Raw genomic sequence first — 19,407 nt, forward strand, 5'->3', positions numbered from 1 at the left:
CACACACACACACACACACACACACACGCGCACACACACGAACACACTTACACGTACACGCACACACACATAGTGGTGTTGAAAACGTGAGGCCAAGCGTGATTAACCGCCTTAAAGTCGCTCGGGTTGTCCACTCTGACGTAAAATAACATTTTAATCATCTTGCACTAGAATTAATCTCAAACATCTTTGCTGTTCCCACACCCTGCTCGACTTCACAATCACACCGGCTCTTCTCTCTCAAATAACATTTAAAGGGTGCTTTTAATGATTATTGGTGCACATTCATACAATTTTTTTGTTTATTACCACAAAACATTTGCTAGTGTGTTTTCTGAAAAGGGTTTGCATGCAGTGTGCTCGCGTCGGAGCTCCACCAAAAATGCAAATGAGCTAAAAAAGAGTTTGGTGGTGGGCGAGTGATGCATGCTTGCTAAGTCCCCCTCGGGCGTATTGCAGCTTTAAACAGGCTCTTAACCACTACTGAGAAAGTCTTTAAAAACACCACTAATGCTTATTATTTAATTGAAACGTTCAATCGAAGCATTAGTGGGAATTTTGATCAAATTCATTCAATTGTACAAGCACATATGGCTTTTTCCAGATAACAGCAAATCAAATTTAATGCTTTTCAATGCATGAGGGGAACAATGCAATTTTCTTTTCAAATTAAGAGAAAATGTATCGCAACATAAAGAAATTAATTGATATCCTTTTTTTTATAGTGACTCCTATATAAAATGTTGTATGCCTTTAATTTATGTCGTATTTAAATGCAAGCTTTTTAAATGCCTCAACGAATGTACTGTATAGTAACTATAAAGACAGTACTCTTTTCAAATTCAGAGCAAATTCGTTGTAGCATGAAGCAACTTATTGATCAAATTTGGTATATTGACTCCTTTGCAAATTAATTTGAACACGAGGCTTTTTATTCCTAGTTTTTTAAATAGAAACTCCTTTGTAAATCAATGTATGACTTTATTGGATGATTTGATTGAACTGAATGCTTTTAAATACGTAACAGAACAATACAAATGTCTTTCCAAATTAAAAGCAAATTCAAAAGAACACGATAAATGTTGGCATAATGACTTATTTGCCAAATGTTGTATTCTAGGTTTTAATCAAATGTAATGCATTTCCCTGGGGCTACATCTTTGAAAAATGTTTGAGAAAAAGTGTTTTATGAAACCATAAAACCAGCACCATGTCAACGAACAACATTTTAATTTTGACCTATAACCCAGTCTTTATAGGGTATGCACGAACAAATCTTAAAAAAGAAGCTTTTATTAGAAATATTTCACAGCCTACGTTCAGTCACTTAAAGGCAATTAAATACAGTGACCACAGTGGCCAGCGAAACATTTAAATAAACCTCAATGGTGATTAAAATGCACACTATGGAGACAATATCAATAACATTTTTAATAGATGTTTTTAATTTAGTACTGTCAACAAACATTGCTGAAAGAAAGTATTTTTACACCTGGTACTTCAAGACAGCTAACTAAGGCGTATGACACCAATATAATGAAATAAGAATATAAAATGAACGAATGAAATTCAAACATTTTTTTCCACTCAATATAACACGAAACAATGACACCAAAAATATTTCCAACCTTGCATATATCTGAAAAGATGTCAGTCATCAAAATCGTCTTTATGATTGTTTTGTAATACATTTTAATATAAAGAAAAAAAATGTCAAAAACTATTAGTTGGCTGTAATTAAATCTTGCACTTTATCATATCGGAGAGACGCACAGTATTCCGATTGGTCATTTTCTCAGCCAATCAGCGATCCACTCTCGTGTTTTCTTTCCTGCTGACTTCCCTCTCGTGGTAACGCCCACCGGGAGCGACCGGACAGACTTGGTTGAGCTGCAAAGGCAGCCGGCGTGTTGCCAGTGAGCGTCTGCGCTCTTGTTGTCCATCAGAGGGAGTCAAGTTTCTTCTGTTAAATGCTCAGCGTCACTCCGCTTACTCAACAGAAGACACAAGCCGCCGCGCCGCCGACATCTCAGGAGAAAGCTGCCTTTTATTTCCTTTTTTCTTCTGGCATACCTGGGAACAGTCGCCGGTTGGCTGGCGGATCCTCAGCCACTTTTTCCGTCTTTCTCGTCAAACTGGATTAACTTAAAAAAATAAAAACGCAGACTTTTTCTTTTTTCTGCGTGTGTGTTAAAATTATTGTCGTTGCTGTCGTTTTTTTTTTTTTTTTTTAGAATATTCCCGGGGGTGACGAACTTTTTTTCCCCCCCCGGGTCACAATGTTGTGGAAATTAGCAGACAACGTCAAGTATGAGGATGACTGCGAGGTGAGTTCGGGGACTGTTCGTTTGACGCACTGAATTTTATTCGTGAAAGTTCAAAATACGGTGGTACAAACTTTTATTTTTTGTTTTTTTTTTAAACTCAAACAACTCAACTCAACACAAAATACTTTCCTGTCACTGAGACAAAATGGACACAACAGTGGACACAAATGAATAGACTGGGATTGAAGGATATTTGGTTTAACAGTTTGATGGAGTTTTTAGCTGTGATTTGACATTTATACACTCTTAAAACAGTTGGATTAAAATAATCTAATTATGGGTGTTAAAAAAAGGAGTGACCCAAAATTTGAGTCGATTTGACACAACTGTCTGACTGCCCGAATGGGTCATTTTGCGTAAGATGACTTCAAAAATTGGGCTGTTTTGTTTTAAACAATCAATACAGTTGGGTTGATTTGACCCAAACGTTGGGTCGATCCTTTTATGACATATACTTACAATTTTTTTTTTTTTTTTAGGACACGTGCCATGTTGTTGCTTTGGTTGAACACCCCAAACACATTTAATTTGAAACGGACTCAATTACAGGTCAAAAAATGGGTCAACCCAATATTTGGATCAATTTGACCCTAATTTCTGTATTGGTTTGCTGTAATCAGCCTAAAAAGAATGTTTGTTGCAAGACAACTTCAAAAAATGGGTTGTTTTGTTTCAAACAACCCAGAGAATTGGATCAAAAAGAATCAAAACAATATTGGGGTCAATTTGACCAAGGTTTTTGGCTTGTTTTACACAAAACAACACACATTTTTAGGTCATCTTGTTAAAACAAACCATGTTTTTTGTTTTTGCTTTCAGCACAATGATACTGAACGTAAGGTCACATTGATCCAAATATTGGGTTAGTCCTTTGTTGACCCATGATTAGGTTATTTTTTAGAGTGTGACAAGTTGTTGATTTGTCTGGATACTCATTTAGGTTGAAACTAACTAAATTATGGGTTTAAAAAAAGAGTATTTGGAACAATTTGACCCTACCTTCTGTATTGTTTTGGTGATAACAACTTAAAAAGAACATCGGTCATTTTTCTTCATAAATTGGGATGTCCCCAATATTTTTGTATTCTTACACATCACAAACGATAAATGAAAAAGACTAATGCAAAAAAAAAAAAAAGTAAGGCTTACAAAATAGCATGATGGTCCTTCTCAATTTAATTTTGTCAGGTGGTTTTACACAATATGTTCTGTATCCTTGTGGATATTTTTAGTTGATGGATTTTAAAATGTATCTGGATGCTTTTGTCTTGTGCAAACACCTGATCAATAAAAACTGAGTAAATTCAATTATTTGCAGTGTTATAGTGTCTCCAAAATGTGTCTAAAAAAACAAAACAAACATAAAGTGTACATTGTTTTCTATATTATGCTATTTAGTGTAGTTTGCTTGTTTTTGAACATATTGGAAGTAAGCTAGTTGAGTGAACAGATCTCCTCATCTTTCTCCAGGAGCGACACGACGGCAGCAGCAATGGCAACCCGCGGCTGCCCCACCTGCCGGCGGTCAGCCAGCACCTGTACAGCCCTCCTCCCTCCCTCTCGCACTCGGCCGGCTCCGACTTCCAGCCTCCCTACTTCCCGCCCCCCTACCAGCCCATCTCTTACCCGCAGTCGGGCGACCCGTACTCCCACCTGGGCGACCCCTTCAACATCAACTCCCTGCACCAGTCGCCCTCGTCCAACCAGCAGCAGCCGTGGCCGGGACGCCAGGGCCAGGAGGGGCTGGGGGCCCACGGCAGGGGCGGCCTGGCCGGCCAGATCCTCGGCCTGGACGGGGGAGGAGGGGGAGGAGTGGGGGGAGGGGGCTCGTCCGGGGTGAGGAGGGAAGGTTTCCGCCGGCCGGAGCTGCTGCCCCCGCACGCCCACGCCATCGAGGCGTCCGTCATCGGGGATAGCATGGCCATGCATGACATGCAGGCTCACGGCATGGACGACGTGCAGGTGGGTGGCCACGCTTCACCAAAAAAAAAAAAAGATGTGCAATGTCACTCATTTTAGGGGCCACAATTTATATATATATATATATATATATATATATATATATATATATATATATATATATATATATATATATATATATATATATATATAAATGTGCCTCTTGCCCTGTCATAGGTTTGAGTCCCATGTTGTAGAGCTTTATCTTTTTTTTTTTTATCAGTGTGGGCATCAGTTTAAATGCTAATCATCTGCATCATAATTAGCAACACCATCAATTCTATATCAAAATCACCATTGTTCTGGTACAGTGTTCCCTTTTTATCACATAAGTTATTTCCCAAAAATACCCGTAACCAAAATCCGTGGTTCAGATTAAAAAATTTTTTTTTGCTTTTGTTCCTTGTTTTTTAGTTTGTTTCTTTTGTTAAAAAAATATCGAACATATTTTTTTTGTCTGTTCCGACTTGAATGAAAATCCATGTTGTAGAGGTTGATTTTTTTAAAATGCAAAGAAAAATAGCAACCTACAATGGATAAAGTTAAGGTCATAAATAAAAATCTGCAAAGTGAAGAATAACCAAACCACGAAGTAGGAGGGAACACCATATTCCAAATATATAAATATATATTTGACTTCATTTTCATTATCAATGAAAATGTGTTAAACACCAATTACCTTGTGCTAAATTCTAGTTTTCTACCATCTTCAAAATAAATCAATGGATATGATTTTTGAGAATTACAATGCAGCTGCATGCTTTGTGTATTGTTTTTACGATATCCCTTGCAAACAAGAATTTTTTTTAAAGTTGGAATGTGATCCAACAAGTGTATCAAAAGTTCTGCCTTTGGGGTGATATTACGGCTTTGTTTTGATTGACACGCTCATCAATGAATGTTATGTAGAATAGTCATTTGAATATTTTCTTCACTTAACTTACATAAAACAAACATGAACCAATCGCAAACAGCTGTAAACGCAGTTGACTTGTACAATCACATATTGACTACGCTACTAAAGTGAAGCATTACTGTTTGTTAAAGCTATAGTACACTTATTTAATCACTTTTAGAAGGGAAAAAAAATCACATTTTGCCAACAACTTATTTGATAGCTAAATTAGTTTTCATGCACAATTAAAACCTTAAAAAACACCTGTGTTCAAGGTAAGATAATAACCAATTACGGTTCACCTTTTTTCTGAGTTTGGTCATGTGATGTTGGCAAGCTTTGGCTTGAATACATGTGATAACTGTGCATGTAAAAGAACATATTCATCAAATTAATTATAGACAAAAATGTAACCTTTTACTGCTGAAAATGGCTAAACGTGAACTATACCTTTAAGGTCTGTTTTTGGTGCAGTTGTTTTTCTTGATATGGATAAGTTGTTCTTGAATGGGAGCTATGTGAAAGTAAATCTAATTGTAGTGACAGAAACATGGCGTTTTTCTTTTCAATTTAAGAACAAATTGATTGGAACATGAAGCAACTCATATTTCAATCCTTTGCAAAACATTATATATTGCATTGTTAATTCTAGTCTAAATCTCGTCTCAGATTTACACCATTTCTAATCATGCTTGTTAGTATTTATCACAATTAGTCAACCTCATCCTCTTTTGATTCAGTGCTGGTTTTGTTGCATATTTGTCAATCATTTTAGTCTTTATTTTAGTCCAGAACAACATATTTTTATTGGTGTACGTTCAGTCAGAAAATAGGACTATTTTTTGTAGTGTTTGACTGTTTTCAATGGCTTGGGAACTCATTTTCATAACTGGCACAACCAGACATTCAAAACACAATTTTACTTACGTTACCTAACGTACATACAAAATTTAGGCTATTTCATGGTGTGCAAGACTATGTATTGATTAAAGGGCTTGGGGACTAGTGTGCACATTCAAACACAGTTCTACACTAATGGCAATGTATTGTAAAAGTTTTCAAATGGGGGTACGTGTACCCCTGGGGCTATCAGGAGGCCCCTCAGGGGGTACATCAAATTTAAACAGTTCCTGCAGGTTTCAGCAAATCTAATTTATAGCCATGGCAAGAACAGAACACTTTGCTTTTCAAATTAAGAGCGAATTAATTGGAACATGAAGCAACTTATTTTTAAATTGTCTTGTAATGATTCCTTCGCAAAATGTCTGAACGATGCTCTTTGGGACAAGGGTGCTCATTCTGACACATTGCACTATTGGTAATGCATTGCAACAATTCTCAAATGGGGGTATGTGAGGACACCTTTTGGGGAACATGGGGTTTTAACAGTTTCTGCAAGTTTCAGAAAATCTAAATCTAATCCCTTGTAAAGCCGTGACAGGAATAGGACTGTTTTCTTTTCAAATTAAAAGCAAATGAATTAGAACATGAAAGAACTTCTTATAAAATGGTGTTATTGCGAAGACATTACATACCCTTATTTTTGCATAGTTTTACACTTTAGAGACATTACATTATCTTCTGTTGGTGAATGCAAATGCTTAAACTACCACCAAAATTGAATAAAACAAGTGCTGTTTTCATCCCAAAATTCTTTGTGCTGGTTTAGGAGTACTTGTCTGGAGAAAAAAATCTATCACAGGTGGTACATCTTTGAAAAAAGGTTGCAAAACCTAGCATAGCTGGTGCAATGCCAAAACATATTCGAAAAAAGTGTGCCTTTTTGATCTTATTTTTCATTGTGTTCTTTTCATCAGCACGTGGACGACCACAGTATTATCATGGCAGATCAGACGGTCATCAAAAAAGGTGAGTTTCAAGGCTTGGCACCCCACGCAGCGAATTGCATAACCAAAATACATACAATATAACCTTTCATGACCCCCCCCCCCCCCCCCCCCCCCCCGCCCCACCTGCAATATGCACTTAGCTAAGCCGCATTTTGGGGAAAACGCCTTCAAAGACAGCCAGTGGCTCAAAGGAAAGCGTAGCAGTAAAACGATTCGTCTGCTCTTTAGAGTCGCGCGGCTCCCCGGCAGGAAATGACAACGCGAGCCGATTCCACTTTGGGCCGGGGCGTGTGGGGCGCGGCACCAAGCTCGCATGTGAAGGACGGTTTAGCAATTTGTTGGGACACGAAGTGTTTTGATGAAGGATCTTAATTCCCCAATGTTTTGTCATCAGGACTCCATTAAAGGGGCTTTGAGTCAGAGAGAGTGCGCGTTGACTAATAGCGCTTGGAATCACAGACTTACGTGCCGAGAGAAAGATGGAACCGGTGCCGAATGTTTTCTCTTCTTTTATGCTTCGAATTTTCTGTCTTGCATAAGCCGCACGCCCCATGTCAAGTACACACTAATTCGCATTATTAACGTGCTTTTTTTTTTGTGGTTGGTTCAAACGTGCAAAACACAGATTATGCTGTTCTAGTTTTGTTTACCTTATTAAAAAAAGGTTAGGGACCACAGTACTTTTCTAAAAAATAATAATTATAATAATAAAAAATGCAACAAAAACATAAGTGGCCGAGGAACTAATTCAGGGTAGGTAGTAGTTGAAAAAAAATACATTAAAGTCATTTAATTACGTCTTTTGGGATTGAATGAGTTAATAGACTTTGATGCTAAAAGATTTTCAGCTGTTCACTTATCTTATAGAGGTATCTAGAATAGTGAAGGTTAACCTTCCTTCCAAGCCAAATTGTCTCACTGATGACGATGCACATGCGTATCAAACTTAGAGTCACTATGACACAATTTGCTTCATGTTTGAATTGATTTGCGCTTAATTTGAAAATCAAACTGTTTTGTGTCTGTCACTGCATTGGCATACACCTAGATTTGCTGATACCTGTAGCAATCCCGTTAAAATTTCACCTACCCCCCCCGAGGTGCCTTTGGAGTACCTCCAGGTGTAGTCATACCCCCAATTGAAAACTCATGAGCTGACATGCCCTCTTTCTTGAACTTAAAATGACAATAGTTTTACCCTGTTCCGGGAATTTTGTTACAGAAATTGTATTTTTAAATTTGCCGTTTGTTGAGGGGCTAGCATGACGAACAAAGGTTTTTAGACCTAAAAAATGGTCTTGGTATCTCTATTCCTCTTCTTGTGTTTTTATTTCTCTTATTTTATCATTTCCATATCCTTTACAGATAAATAAATCATGCATCTTGTTTTAATGGTTTTATTATTGGTAATGGTTTTCTTTTCAAATTAAGAGCAAATTAATTGGAGCATGAATGAACTTATTAGTAAAATATTACAGTGACTCCTTGCAAAACTTTCATCTGGACATTGTAGTTATTGACACGTTTTCTGGCAAATGAGGAAATGATGACAAAGAGATATTACCCAAGAGATACGGCGACAAATGTAGTTTTAACCTTCAATTAGGGTTAAGTCTTCTTTTTTTTCCTCATACCAAATTGCTTTGCGCTGATTTTGGGATACTTGGATGAAAAAAAATGTGACACGTGGTATATCACTGAAAGAAAGTTGAGAGCCATTGGGCATAGTTGAAATTTTGCTCTAAAACATCATTACAGAAAAAGAAAAAAAAAAGACTTTGCTGTTCCGGATTGCAAGCTTGGGTGACTCATGGTGTCCCGTTCCCACGCTGGAGGGCAAAGTAGGCAGGCAGGCAGGCAGGCGGGCAGCACATGTGTGACTCTTGTGATTTGTGTCTCAGTATTAGGACTGCGAGGGGCCAGGAGCCTTGATCGCGTACACAGGACTTGTTATCAGGGGGGCGTCCTTGCGGGTGAGGATTGCGGCCCGGCTTTTCCTGTCTGTTAGCGTGCTGTGCCGTGCTTGTACGTCCAGTGACTGTCAGTGCTCATACTTTACCTTCAGATCCGCAACGATAGCTAATTAGGAAAACTCCAGCTTATGTCCGTCATTCTTTTCCTCTTGTGTAAATATTTCTCGTTTGCTGGTTTTTAAATTGTCAATCTTGAGTTTAAAACGCTTGTTTCGGTCTATTGAGGTGATCCTGAGTTTCTTATTCTAGAACGCTGGAACCTTTACATTTAGTTGGCTAAAGAATATTAGCATAACACAAAAGGCTAACTACAAAATATAATATATACACAACAAGATATACATACAGCAGCGTCTTTTGCCCCGCGGCATGTCGGCCATTTTTGTGGAGTTGTTGCAGAAATAATCTTTGTATTTAGTCTACCTGGTCACAAACATAAATTTGAGATTATATGACTAAATATTTTGATCTAAATATGACATTAATATGAATATAAAAATCTGTCTGAGATTATTTTCTCGGCCATGTTTTCGGAAGAATCACAATGTTTTGAGTTCATCAATATTCTTGCAAACCAAAGTGTATGTGTAGAAATAGTGTTTTTAGGCCCATTCCTGAATTTGATGAAAAATAATCAGTTAATGAAAAAAAAAAAATCAAGAACAATGTTGAAAGTAAAACAAAACTCTTTCATGGTAAAATGCCCCTTTTTTGCCACAAATCGTCAGCCATTTTTTTGGATTGGAATTAGATTCAACGTATTAGAATTCTGTTCATGAATTTGAGGAAAATTAAAATCATATAACTTTTTCGATGAAATCATTCAAAATTGTAAAATGTATAAATAACCAAAAGTTTTCAATAAAGTTTTTGCTCTCTTTATTTATGAACTTCAACAAAAACAATAGGTTAACACTAACCAAACCTGAACCCCTCATCTAACTTTACAGAAGATATTTTTACGGTGCTGCGATTCGATAATAAAACATCATTTTGCAGCCACGAAATGTGTTGCCTTTTTTGTGGGGGGAACTTTTTAAATTTTGGACATCTTTTTGAGCTATAAAGCCATCCAAACCAAACAATAGAATGATTCATAACCTTTTGTGCCACTTCTTTCTACATTTCAGTGAAAACATATTGTGCCGCTCCATGAAGATGTTTTTGATGAAGAACAAAATGCTCCAACTGACTCATTTTCAGCGTCTCACTCACGTTCTCCCCCCCCCCACCCCCCTTACCCTCACTCCATCCAGGGCCCGTGACTCTCCCCAAAGGCAACGCGCTGGGCCTGCCCTTCCAGAAGGAGTCCCTGCTGGGTATGGTGTCCAACCCCACGGAGGTGTTCTGCTCCGTGCCGGGTCGCCTCTCACTGCTAAGCTCCACCTCCAAGTACAAGGTGACGGTGGCTGAGGTCCAGAGGCGACTCTCACCTCCCGAGTGCCTCAACGCATCGCTGCTGGGAGGAGTTTTACGCAGGTCAGAGCGCAAATCTACATATATTTGTCCATCAGACAATTGGTGTCACCATTTGTCCCACTGTCCCAGATATTGGCTTGGTCCATATTTTACCCATGTCTGAGGGTGGCTTTTGTCAAACGTTGGGTCAAATCGAATCAAATAATGGATGAGTTGGTCCTTTTTTCACCAAATATTGGGTTATCTTTGGGTTGGGTTTTATTTGGAAAAAAAGTGTTGATAGTACAAGACAACCCTCCAAATTGGGTAGCCTTAAAACAACCCAGAAAGTTAGGTCAAGCATACCCAAATAAAGGGTTTTTGTAAAAAAAAAAAAACAACAACTCAATAATCACTCTAAACACATTTGTAGTTAAAATAACAAAATGAGACTGACCTAATATTTGGGTCAATTTGACCAAACGCTCTTGACTGTTTATTTTGTTGTTTTATGCTAAACGACCCAGAATGTTGTGTCAACCAGACCAAAATATTGTGTCGGCCATTTTTTGACCGCTTATTCAGTTATTTTTTAACACAATAGATTTTTGAGTGATGGGCTGTTTTGTACCAGACAACCCCAAAATTCGTCTGCTTAAAAACAGCCCAAATATTTGTGTCAAATAGACCTAGATAAATGGTTGGGTTCTTAATGGACTCATAATTGGGTTATTTTTAGAGTGCGCTGACAAGCGTGGTCAGAGAGCAAATTGCACTCGTATCTCAAGGCATATGCGGTTAACAGTGAAATTTCTTCTGAGGTGTACCTCACCACAGTCACTAACCACATTTGGCTGGATAGGAAATTTTGGCTTCCAATTAGATAAACCGATGCAACATGTAACGTGTGTGTTGGTAGTGTGTGCGTGTGTGCGTGCGTGCACGTGTCAGACCAGACACCCCTAAGTGGAGAGTTTGTGCTTGGACTGCACGTTTGCTGCTTCCCATGTGCCTCACATTATTGCTGACACACACACTCACACATAAATTCACAAGCAGTTTTAAGTGGGTCATTTAGCATGAGGAGGGGGTTTGTTTGCGGCCAAGAGATGTCAGGGGTGCGCACACCAAATATGCTGCCCATCTCACAGGGAGAGCGCAACCGCCACTCATGCGGAAAAAGCATCGTGCAAAGCTCAATTGTCTTATGGCTTTTTTTATAGAACAGCAATGCGTCTTAAATGATACGTAATCATACAGGTGAGAAAGCAAGTTCTTCAACCTGCAGGTTATTTCAAGCATATATATATATATATATATATATATATATATATATATATATATATATATATATATATATATATATATATATATATATATACAGTATATATATATATATATATATATATATATATATATATATATATATATATATATATATATATATATATATATATATATATATATTTGTATATATATATATTTGTATAGATAATTTGCTACTTAAACTAGTTCAAAATCCAGCGTAGACATTTTGAAATCAACTCAGTCAGTCCATAGTTCATGAATTATTTTTAAGTATATTTATCATTTTGAAAATTAACTAGTACAGTGGTTCTTAACCTTTTAGCATCCTGTTTTCAGATTACAGTGGAGATCTTTTCACAAAAAAATAATATATATTAACCTAATTATTACTAAATACCTATTTGTCCACAGAAAAGTATACAACTCTGTTTTTGGTTCTTTGGGATCATAGTAGAAATCCGTTCTCGAAAATAAATGATTAACTTGACAGGTAACGAGAGGTGGCACGTGATAAGTTGGGTCCAACCATTCTAGTATGGGGGAGAATCCGTTTTTTCTTTTAAATAATGAAATTGAATACACTATTGAACGTGAAATTTGTTTTATGAATAGATATTTTCCTGAAACATTTATTTAATTGAATAATTATTTTTAAAGGCTTTTTACATGTTTGTTTGTTTTCTTTAAAATCTCCAGTACCCCTTGGATTTCCTTCAAGTACCCCTATTTGAGAACCGCCGTGGATGGTTCTAGTACATGTTGTTGATGTTGTACATGTTGTTTAATTGTCGGTCAATTTACATGGCTGTGGAACACTGATAAAGCAATTACACCATTAAGGTACAACAGGGACCCAGCAATGAAAGTTTGTCATGCTGGGTTAAATGGAGACCAGTCTAGAATTTATTTGGCGTGACTTATTATTTATAATATCATTTATTTGAGTGACTTAAGTTGCTATTTTTTGGGGACTTAAAACTTTACTTAGACTCGTCCCCTAAAGACTTGCGACTGGACTCGGACTCAGACTGTCTATGGCGTGGCTTGCACTCATTTTCTCTGCAATCAGGGCTTGCTGCAGTAACCGGAATATTAAATCAAGTACTGTAAGTTATGTTTTATAGTGTTTCTAAAATTGACAGAAAAAGTTGACGACTGTTTTATATATTCTTAGTGGACGCATGGTCAGGAGCTTTGACTTGACTAAGACTCATGGTGAGGGACTCGGACTAGACTTGGTCTTGTGATCATCGGCTTACACGTGACTTGAACCCGTGTTCAAGGACTTGAGACTTGACTTGGACTTGGTGGTGAAGGACTTGGACTGACTTGATCTCGTGATCAGAGCCTTGAGATTTGACTTGGACTCATGATCAGGGACTTGACACTTCACTTGGACTGGGGCTCAGGGACTTGGACTTGATTTCAAGTCATGTTCACAGACTTTAGACTAACTTGGAACATGAAAATTTGCATTTTACGCGAACTTGTGAGTCAAAGACTCGAGACTTAGCTTTTCAGACTCGAGCCCATTTCTGGCATGAACGTACAAATCTCTAATGGTGACCTGTGATTGGCTGACGACCAATCCAGGGTGCAGCCTGCTTTTAACTCCCAAAGACAGCTGGGATAAACTCCAATTCACCCGAGGCCCTAATAAGGATGAGCAATTTCAGTAATGGATGGATAGATTGATGGAAACCGTCCAAAACTGTGCGAGCAGAGTATTAAATGTCATGTTCATTTCTCAATGCACCGTGAACAGATTTCGCTAAACGTCAGCCGGCTATGCTCTTAGGCTCACACTCAATTACCGTGTGTATTTTGTGTGCGTGTGCGTTCACAGAGCCAAGTCGAAAAACGGAGGCCGCTCGTTGCGAGAAAAACTGGACAAAATTGGCCTCAACTTGCCCGCGGGAAGACGGAAGGCCGCCAACGTCACTCTACTCACCTCACTCGTGGAAGGTGAGACGCGTCACTCCTCGTCGGTTATAATTACTCCTCGGCTGGAATGTTGCTCTATTAAGCGAGAATGTGGGAACGTCAATTTTGACGTGCAGTAAATATCCTACCAGCGTCTGAACACGTGATACAAATGCCATTCGGCTTCGGCATTCTTAGTAATTGAACGACAGCAACTTTTAACCATGTTGACTTTGTGTTCTAAAAATTATTTCCATCCATAATCCAACAACGTGCATGTTGAAATACAAAACAATGCACAAAACAAGGCACACGAAGTCCTTTCATTTTCTCAATTGTAATTAAAACGTATAAAAAATTCTGTAAATGTATCTTTGTATCTTTTAAGAATCCATACATTGAATCCCAGGGACACATTTTTGTCTTATAGTTTTTCCTTTGGGTAAAAGAGAAGCTTAATAAGGCTGAATTTGGAATGCTTTATTTTTATTTTTTGGTGCCCCAAAAATATTCAATACATGTCACAACCCAGTGACATAATGTCTATTAAGAATCCAGACATTCAATCCCCGGGATGTATTTTTATGTCTTTTATGTATTTTCATTCGAGTGGGTAAAGGAGAATCCGAAAATGGCTGACATTAAAAAGTTCTGAAAAATTCAGTAAATCTGATAACCCAGGGGCATATTTTTTTATGTCTTTTAAGAATCCAGGTGTCCAATCCCAGGGATGGATATTTTTGTCTTTTAAAAATCAGACATAAAAATCCCAGAGATGTATTTTATTTTTATGAGATGTATTTGTTTTATTTTTATGGCTATCATTGAAAGAGTTAATACAAAAAAAATGACCCTTAGATTAATATTTTTGACCAGTGTCCCAAACCAGGGTATACGGCTAACTGTTCGCAAACGTAGGCGCAAATACTCGGTCTGCAACACGTTTTGTCGCCGGCACCAGTGTCGGAGTTCTCAGCTGACACACAATCAATATCATTCAGCGTTCAGTTCTTCGCCCCCGAGTCCTCCGTAACATTCGACACATCCTTCTACCTCTGCTCGTAAATCTAGGCCAGTCATCTCTTGGCCCCAGAGTGATGGCGCTCACGAGAACTGTCGGCCTCTGTCCTCCCGCCCGCTTCACAAAAAAGTCCGATGACTGCGTGGCGAGAATGTCTGGAGGCTTGCTGTTATTTTCAGACCTGGCGAGTTGAAACCGGCCCTGTCATCTGGCGCGCCGCTCGCCAGGAGGCCCGGCTGACCTTAAAGCTTCAATAATGAAGCGCTCGGAAAAAAACAGCTGATACGGCCCTCGTGCGCCTCCGCGCCGGTTGATGTTGTTTGCTAGCATTTAAAGGCGCTTTTTCTCATGACACCACCCCGTCTGGATTGTCCTCAGGTGAAGCGGTTCATTTAGCGCGGGACTTCGGTTACGTGTGCGAGACGGAATTTCCCGCCAAGGCCATCGCCGAGTACCTGGGCAGGCCGCACGTGGAACGGAACGAGGTTAACTCTCGCAAGAACATGCTCCTCGCTGCCAAGTGAGTTGCAGAGAAATTCACTTCCACATAATTACGTCTGTTAGATATTTTTACAGGATACACGCATGTGCAAGTCAATACCCGTTGCAATACTATTTTTGTTGCCTTTAGCCTACAAGTACAGCCAAACAAGTTTGCAATAGCATTTTAACAGATAAATGCAACAGCACATAGCAAGTACAAAAATAAAGAATTCTTAGCATTTTGCTGACATTATATCATTACGTTTGAAAATTAATTAAGTAAATATTTGTTAGTAAATTTTATGTTGGTACTACTACGTCCTTTTGGTATTTTTCTCCATGCCACAATGTATGTATGTCTTTAGCGTTTAGCCTACAAGTGGCGAAAACGTTACAATGGACTTGTAAGCTAAATGCTAAAGAATTAGCATTTTTACCAGCATTGACATACACATATACACACAGGATTTTTTTTTTTCATATATTGTTACCTTTATTATACCAGTATGTTCAAAAATAATTGCGTGAATTTAATGTTTTTTTATTATTTTGTGTGTGGGCGTTTTTTCCATAATGCCACGAGATATTTCCCAAAATGCCGCAGGATATGTGCGAGTCAACTTTGTGGTATTATAGAAAAACAAACGCTAAGTTTAGCATTTCGCTAACAAGTACATTCAAACAAAATTGCAAGCGCATTTGAATGACTTTTCAATTACGTTCCAATGTATTTGCAAGTGCGTACGAACCAGTTTGCAAATGCATTCAAATGTGTTTGCAATTATGTTGCAAGCACACTGAAACATTTTTGCAAGTATATTCGCAGGGATACCTCTTCTTGTGTATATAACAATATACAAAAGCAAAATAAAACGAGTGGTTTTTGGTCCCTTTTCACGAATCTCCGCAGGCAAATCTGCAAGGAGTTCACAGACCTGCTCACTCAAGACCGCTCGCCGCTGGGCAACTCGCGCCCGGCGCCCATCCTGGAGCCGGGCATTCAGGGCTGCCTGACCCACTTCAGCCTGATCAGCCACGGCTTCGGCTCGCCGGCCATCTGCGCCGCCATGACCTCGCTGCAGAACTATCTGAACGAGGCCCTCAAACAAGTGGACAAGATGTACCTGAGCGCCGACTCGCAGGGAGCCTCCGACGGCGGCAAATCCGCCGACAAACTGGACAAGCACAGGAAATGAGACCGGAGGCCCCCGCCCCCACCCCCCTGCCCCGACCCCTGGCTGCCCCGCGCCTCTTACAATATAGTATTGTCACGTGTGGCTGTGTTCGCTCACACGCTATTCAATATGCACTCAGTCGGCCATTTTGTATCACCGTGAGCATGATCTGTCCCCTTTAAAGGCCACAATGTCCTCTACTGAGCATACCGGGACTTCAGTAGCTTCCTTGAGTCAAAAGATAGAGACCAAAAACAAATGTCGGTAAGACGAATATGGTCTATTTTATATTTTTTTAAAACGATTGATACTATTGGTCAACCTCATGTTTTTTTTTTGCCGTTACTAACAATTTTAATTTCATGGTAGTTTAGAAGAATTTTGTTGCCTCGTCTCATTATGTATAGTGTGTGTGTGTGTGTGTGTGTGTGTGTGTGTGTGTGTGTCACAAAATCAGGCTTATCGCAAGGGAAATTGCTTTTGAGAAAATATGACTTTTCGACATGTAGATTTTCGGATTGTTTTGTCCAAAAAAACACCTCCTTAAGACCTCGACTTTTATTTCCCGGTAGCCAAAAGGTTCAAATTGTGTGCAAAAGATGAACGTGCCAAAACCTCAAAAGCAAATTTGTTAAAGCTATGGAGTTCAACTTGGCAACATTGAAATTGCTGCAATTTTGTCAAATTTTAAAGCTCCCTGCATATACTGTATTATCATTTTAAAGGGAATATTTTTTACAATATACCAATATCAATATACCAATATAATTTTAATTTTCTGAGACATAAGCCTGGTTTTGTGGAAACACATCAAATATACTACATGGCAATTAATCATGAGAAATTTTGCGATTAGTTAGGTAAAAAAAAGGCGAATTTTCTATGATTAATAGTGATTAATCATATACTGTATTTCAACAACAATTAAATCCCTGGGACGTATTTTTATGTCTTTTATGTATTTTAACTCGCAAGGGTAAAGAATCTGAAAATGGCTGACATTGAAATAGTTCTTCAATTTTACTAGCTGCCCCGCCAAATATTATGAAAAATGCAGTAAATATTACAACCCAGGAGCATATTGTTTTTTTGTCTTTTAAAAATCCAGATATTCAATCTCACGGATGTATTTATGTCTCTTTCAAGAATCCAGACATTCAATCCCGAGGACGTATTTTTACGTCTTTTAAGAATCCAGACACTCAATCCCGAGGACGTATTTTTATGTCGTGACGAATTCCGAACACAGCCGCCGTTTCCCCGGCAACTTGGAGGCTAGACGGCTAGGCGCATGCAGTTTTCATCGCCCCGTCAAGAGGACATCATTTCAAGATGAGTTTCTGTGAGCTCTCCGCCCTTCCTCCCTCCTCCACCCCCTCCTCAGTGGCGTCTGGAGGCAAATCCTCTGATTTCCTGTGTCTCAACGGACTCGCAAAAGGACAGCTTTTTTTTTCTTTTGAAATTTTATGAGAGAGAAATGCAATTGCCCAGCGTTTTTTTTTTTTTTTTTTCCTCTTCTTATTGCTCGTGCTTTGTTTGAATGCCTGTTTGGGGAGGACTTGACTATTGTTTTGCGCTGTCTGAATGGCTCACGCAACAGGGGCCTCGCCGATGCCGTCTTGAAGGAGACATTATGTTTTATTTGTTTAAATGAATGTCCCGTCCTGTCTGATGTCCTCACCTGCTACGGGGTGTGCTAACACAAGAATGGCTTTTGAAGCAGCGTCTACCTGTTGTCCGCAAAGACGAGAGTCCATAAGGACCAAGCCAAAAGCAGGAAATGCATTTTCACTCACGGAGGCAGCACTTCATCGCTAAAATGCCAAATGACTAGTGATGGGAAAATGAAGCCTCATGAAGCACTTTTGCAAATTTTTTTGCTCCTCTAGATGGCGCTCTTGGTTAAAAGCTGCAGTGAAAATTTAATATATTTTCAATGCACTAGCTTTTTTTTTTTTTAAACCAAGAACACTAGGAGTGTATAAAAAAATATCAAGTGTTGCATGAGGCTTCATTTTCCCAACACTACAATTTATACTTCCCTAGCCTAATAGCATTGCTTGAAACATCTTCATTTTTTTTGGGAGAATAAATAGACACAACACATTTAATATAACATTTGTGGATTGCTCTAACTGAGAATATACACAGAGAAAAAAAGCAACAGATTTTGTAATTATGCTCTCAGGGTGACAAAACCGTGCATGCAAACAACATGAAAATAGAGGATCTTCACCCAGCCTATCCTCCAAGTCATGGGCGTAAAAAATTGCTATGAGGGCAAGTAAATATTTTAAAAGGCTCGAATTTTCAGAAATAGGTGGATGACAAATAAAAATTGGGTGTTTTTTGCACACTTGATTAGGGCAAAGGCACTCAAATATTTGTTTCCAATAAAAAGTTACTTTTCCACTATAGGTTCCCTTTGAAACGTGTTGTAATTGTTTACCGCGTGTTGATTCTTTTAATATTTAAAAGAAAAAAAAAATCAACCTATTGAAGAGTTTACTCCTCTTTGTGCATGCGTGTATGTTGTAAATATTTTTTTTCTATTTAGACATGAACTTCCATTACTGAATTTTAGCCACACAAGCTTCTCCCCGATGTAAATATTTTCTAATTTATGTTGTAATTTAATGGGCTGTTTTTGTAAATAATGTTTTTTTTTTTTTTTTTGGTGTGTGGTTTTTATGATGCCGTGTTTTATAATAATCAGGTTAGTTTTTCTATTGAGTAGAGAGGTTAGCAAGATGATATACTTTTTTTTTGGTTTTGGAAATGATGTAAAGACAAGCAGGAAAAATAAATACAATCCAAGCTTGATGTTTGACAGTGAGTCACATGCTTCTTTTCAATGCTATTTACTGTAATAGATCACGTGTTGGAAGGTTTTCTAAAAATACAAAATCCAGGGAGCCGAAAGGAGGCCATTTTTTTCAGGCGCCATGTGACGACTTCCCCACTGAGACCTGATATATTTTTTTTTTTGTCGTCCCTTTTGTTTCCTATGTCATTTTACGAGGTTTCTTTCAACTGGTGCCGCCGTTTTACTGCACTGAGCTTGGTATCTTTGACAGAAGGAAAAATGCCTTGCT

The 19,407-nt window shown here is 38.5% G+C and overlaps 1 protein-coding gene across 2 annotated transcripts; it reads left to right on the forward strand.

Annotated features, from left to right (window-relative positions):
- The first annotated feature begins 1,895 nt into the window (after positions 1–1,895).
- On the forward strand, positions 1,896–19,135 carry tfap2c (transcription factor AP-2 gamma (activating enhancer binding protein 2 gamma)). Of its 2 annotated transcripts, XM_088422943.1 has the most exons (8): positions 1,896–2,327; positions 3,798–4,289; positions 6,999–7,050; positions 8,933–9,004; positions 10,261–10,483; positions 13,557–13,675; positions 15,033–15,174; positions 16,048–19,135. In XM_088422943.1, exons 1-8 carry the CDS (start codon positions 2,280–2,282, stop codon positions 16,331–16,333), a joined length of 1,434 nt encoding a protein of 477 aa, XP_088279069.1. In that variant the 5' UTR covers positions 1,896–2,279; the 3' UTR covers positions 16,334–19,135. The 2 variants fall into 2 exon arrangements, with proteins under 2 accessions (XP_088279069.1, XP_088279070.1); XM_088422944.1 differs by lacking the exon at positions 8,933–9,004.
- The last annotated feature ends 272 nt before the right edge of the window (positions 19,136–19,407 follow it).

Source organism: Hippichthys cyanospilos, chromosome 9 (assembly GCF_059441005.1).
Source record: "Hippichthys cyanospilos isolate Australia breed blue-spotted pipefish chromosome 9, RoL_Hcya_1.0, whole genome shotgun sequence".
Classification (NCBI taxonomy): domain Eukaryota; kingdom Metazoa; phylum Chordata; class Actinopteri; order Syngnathiformes; family Syngnathidae; genus Hippichthys; species Hippichthys cyanospilos.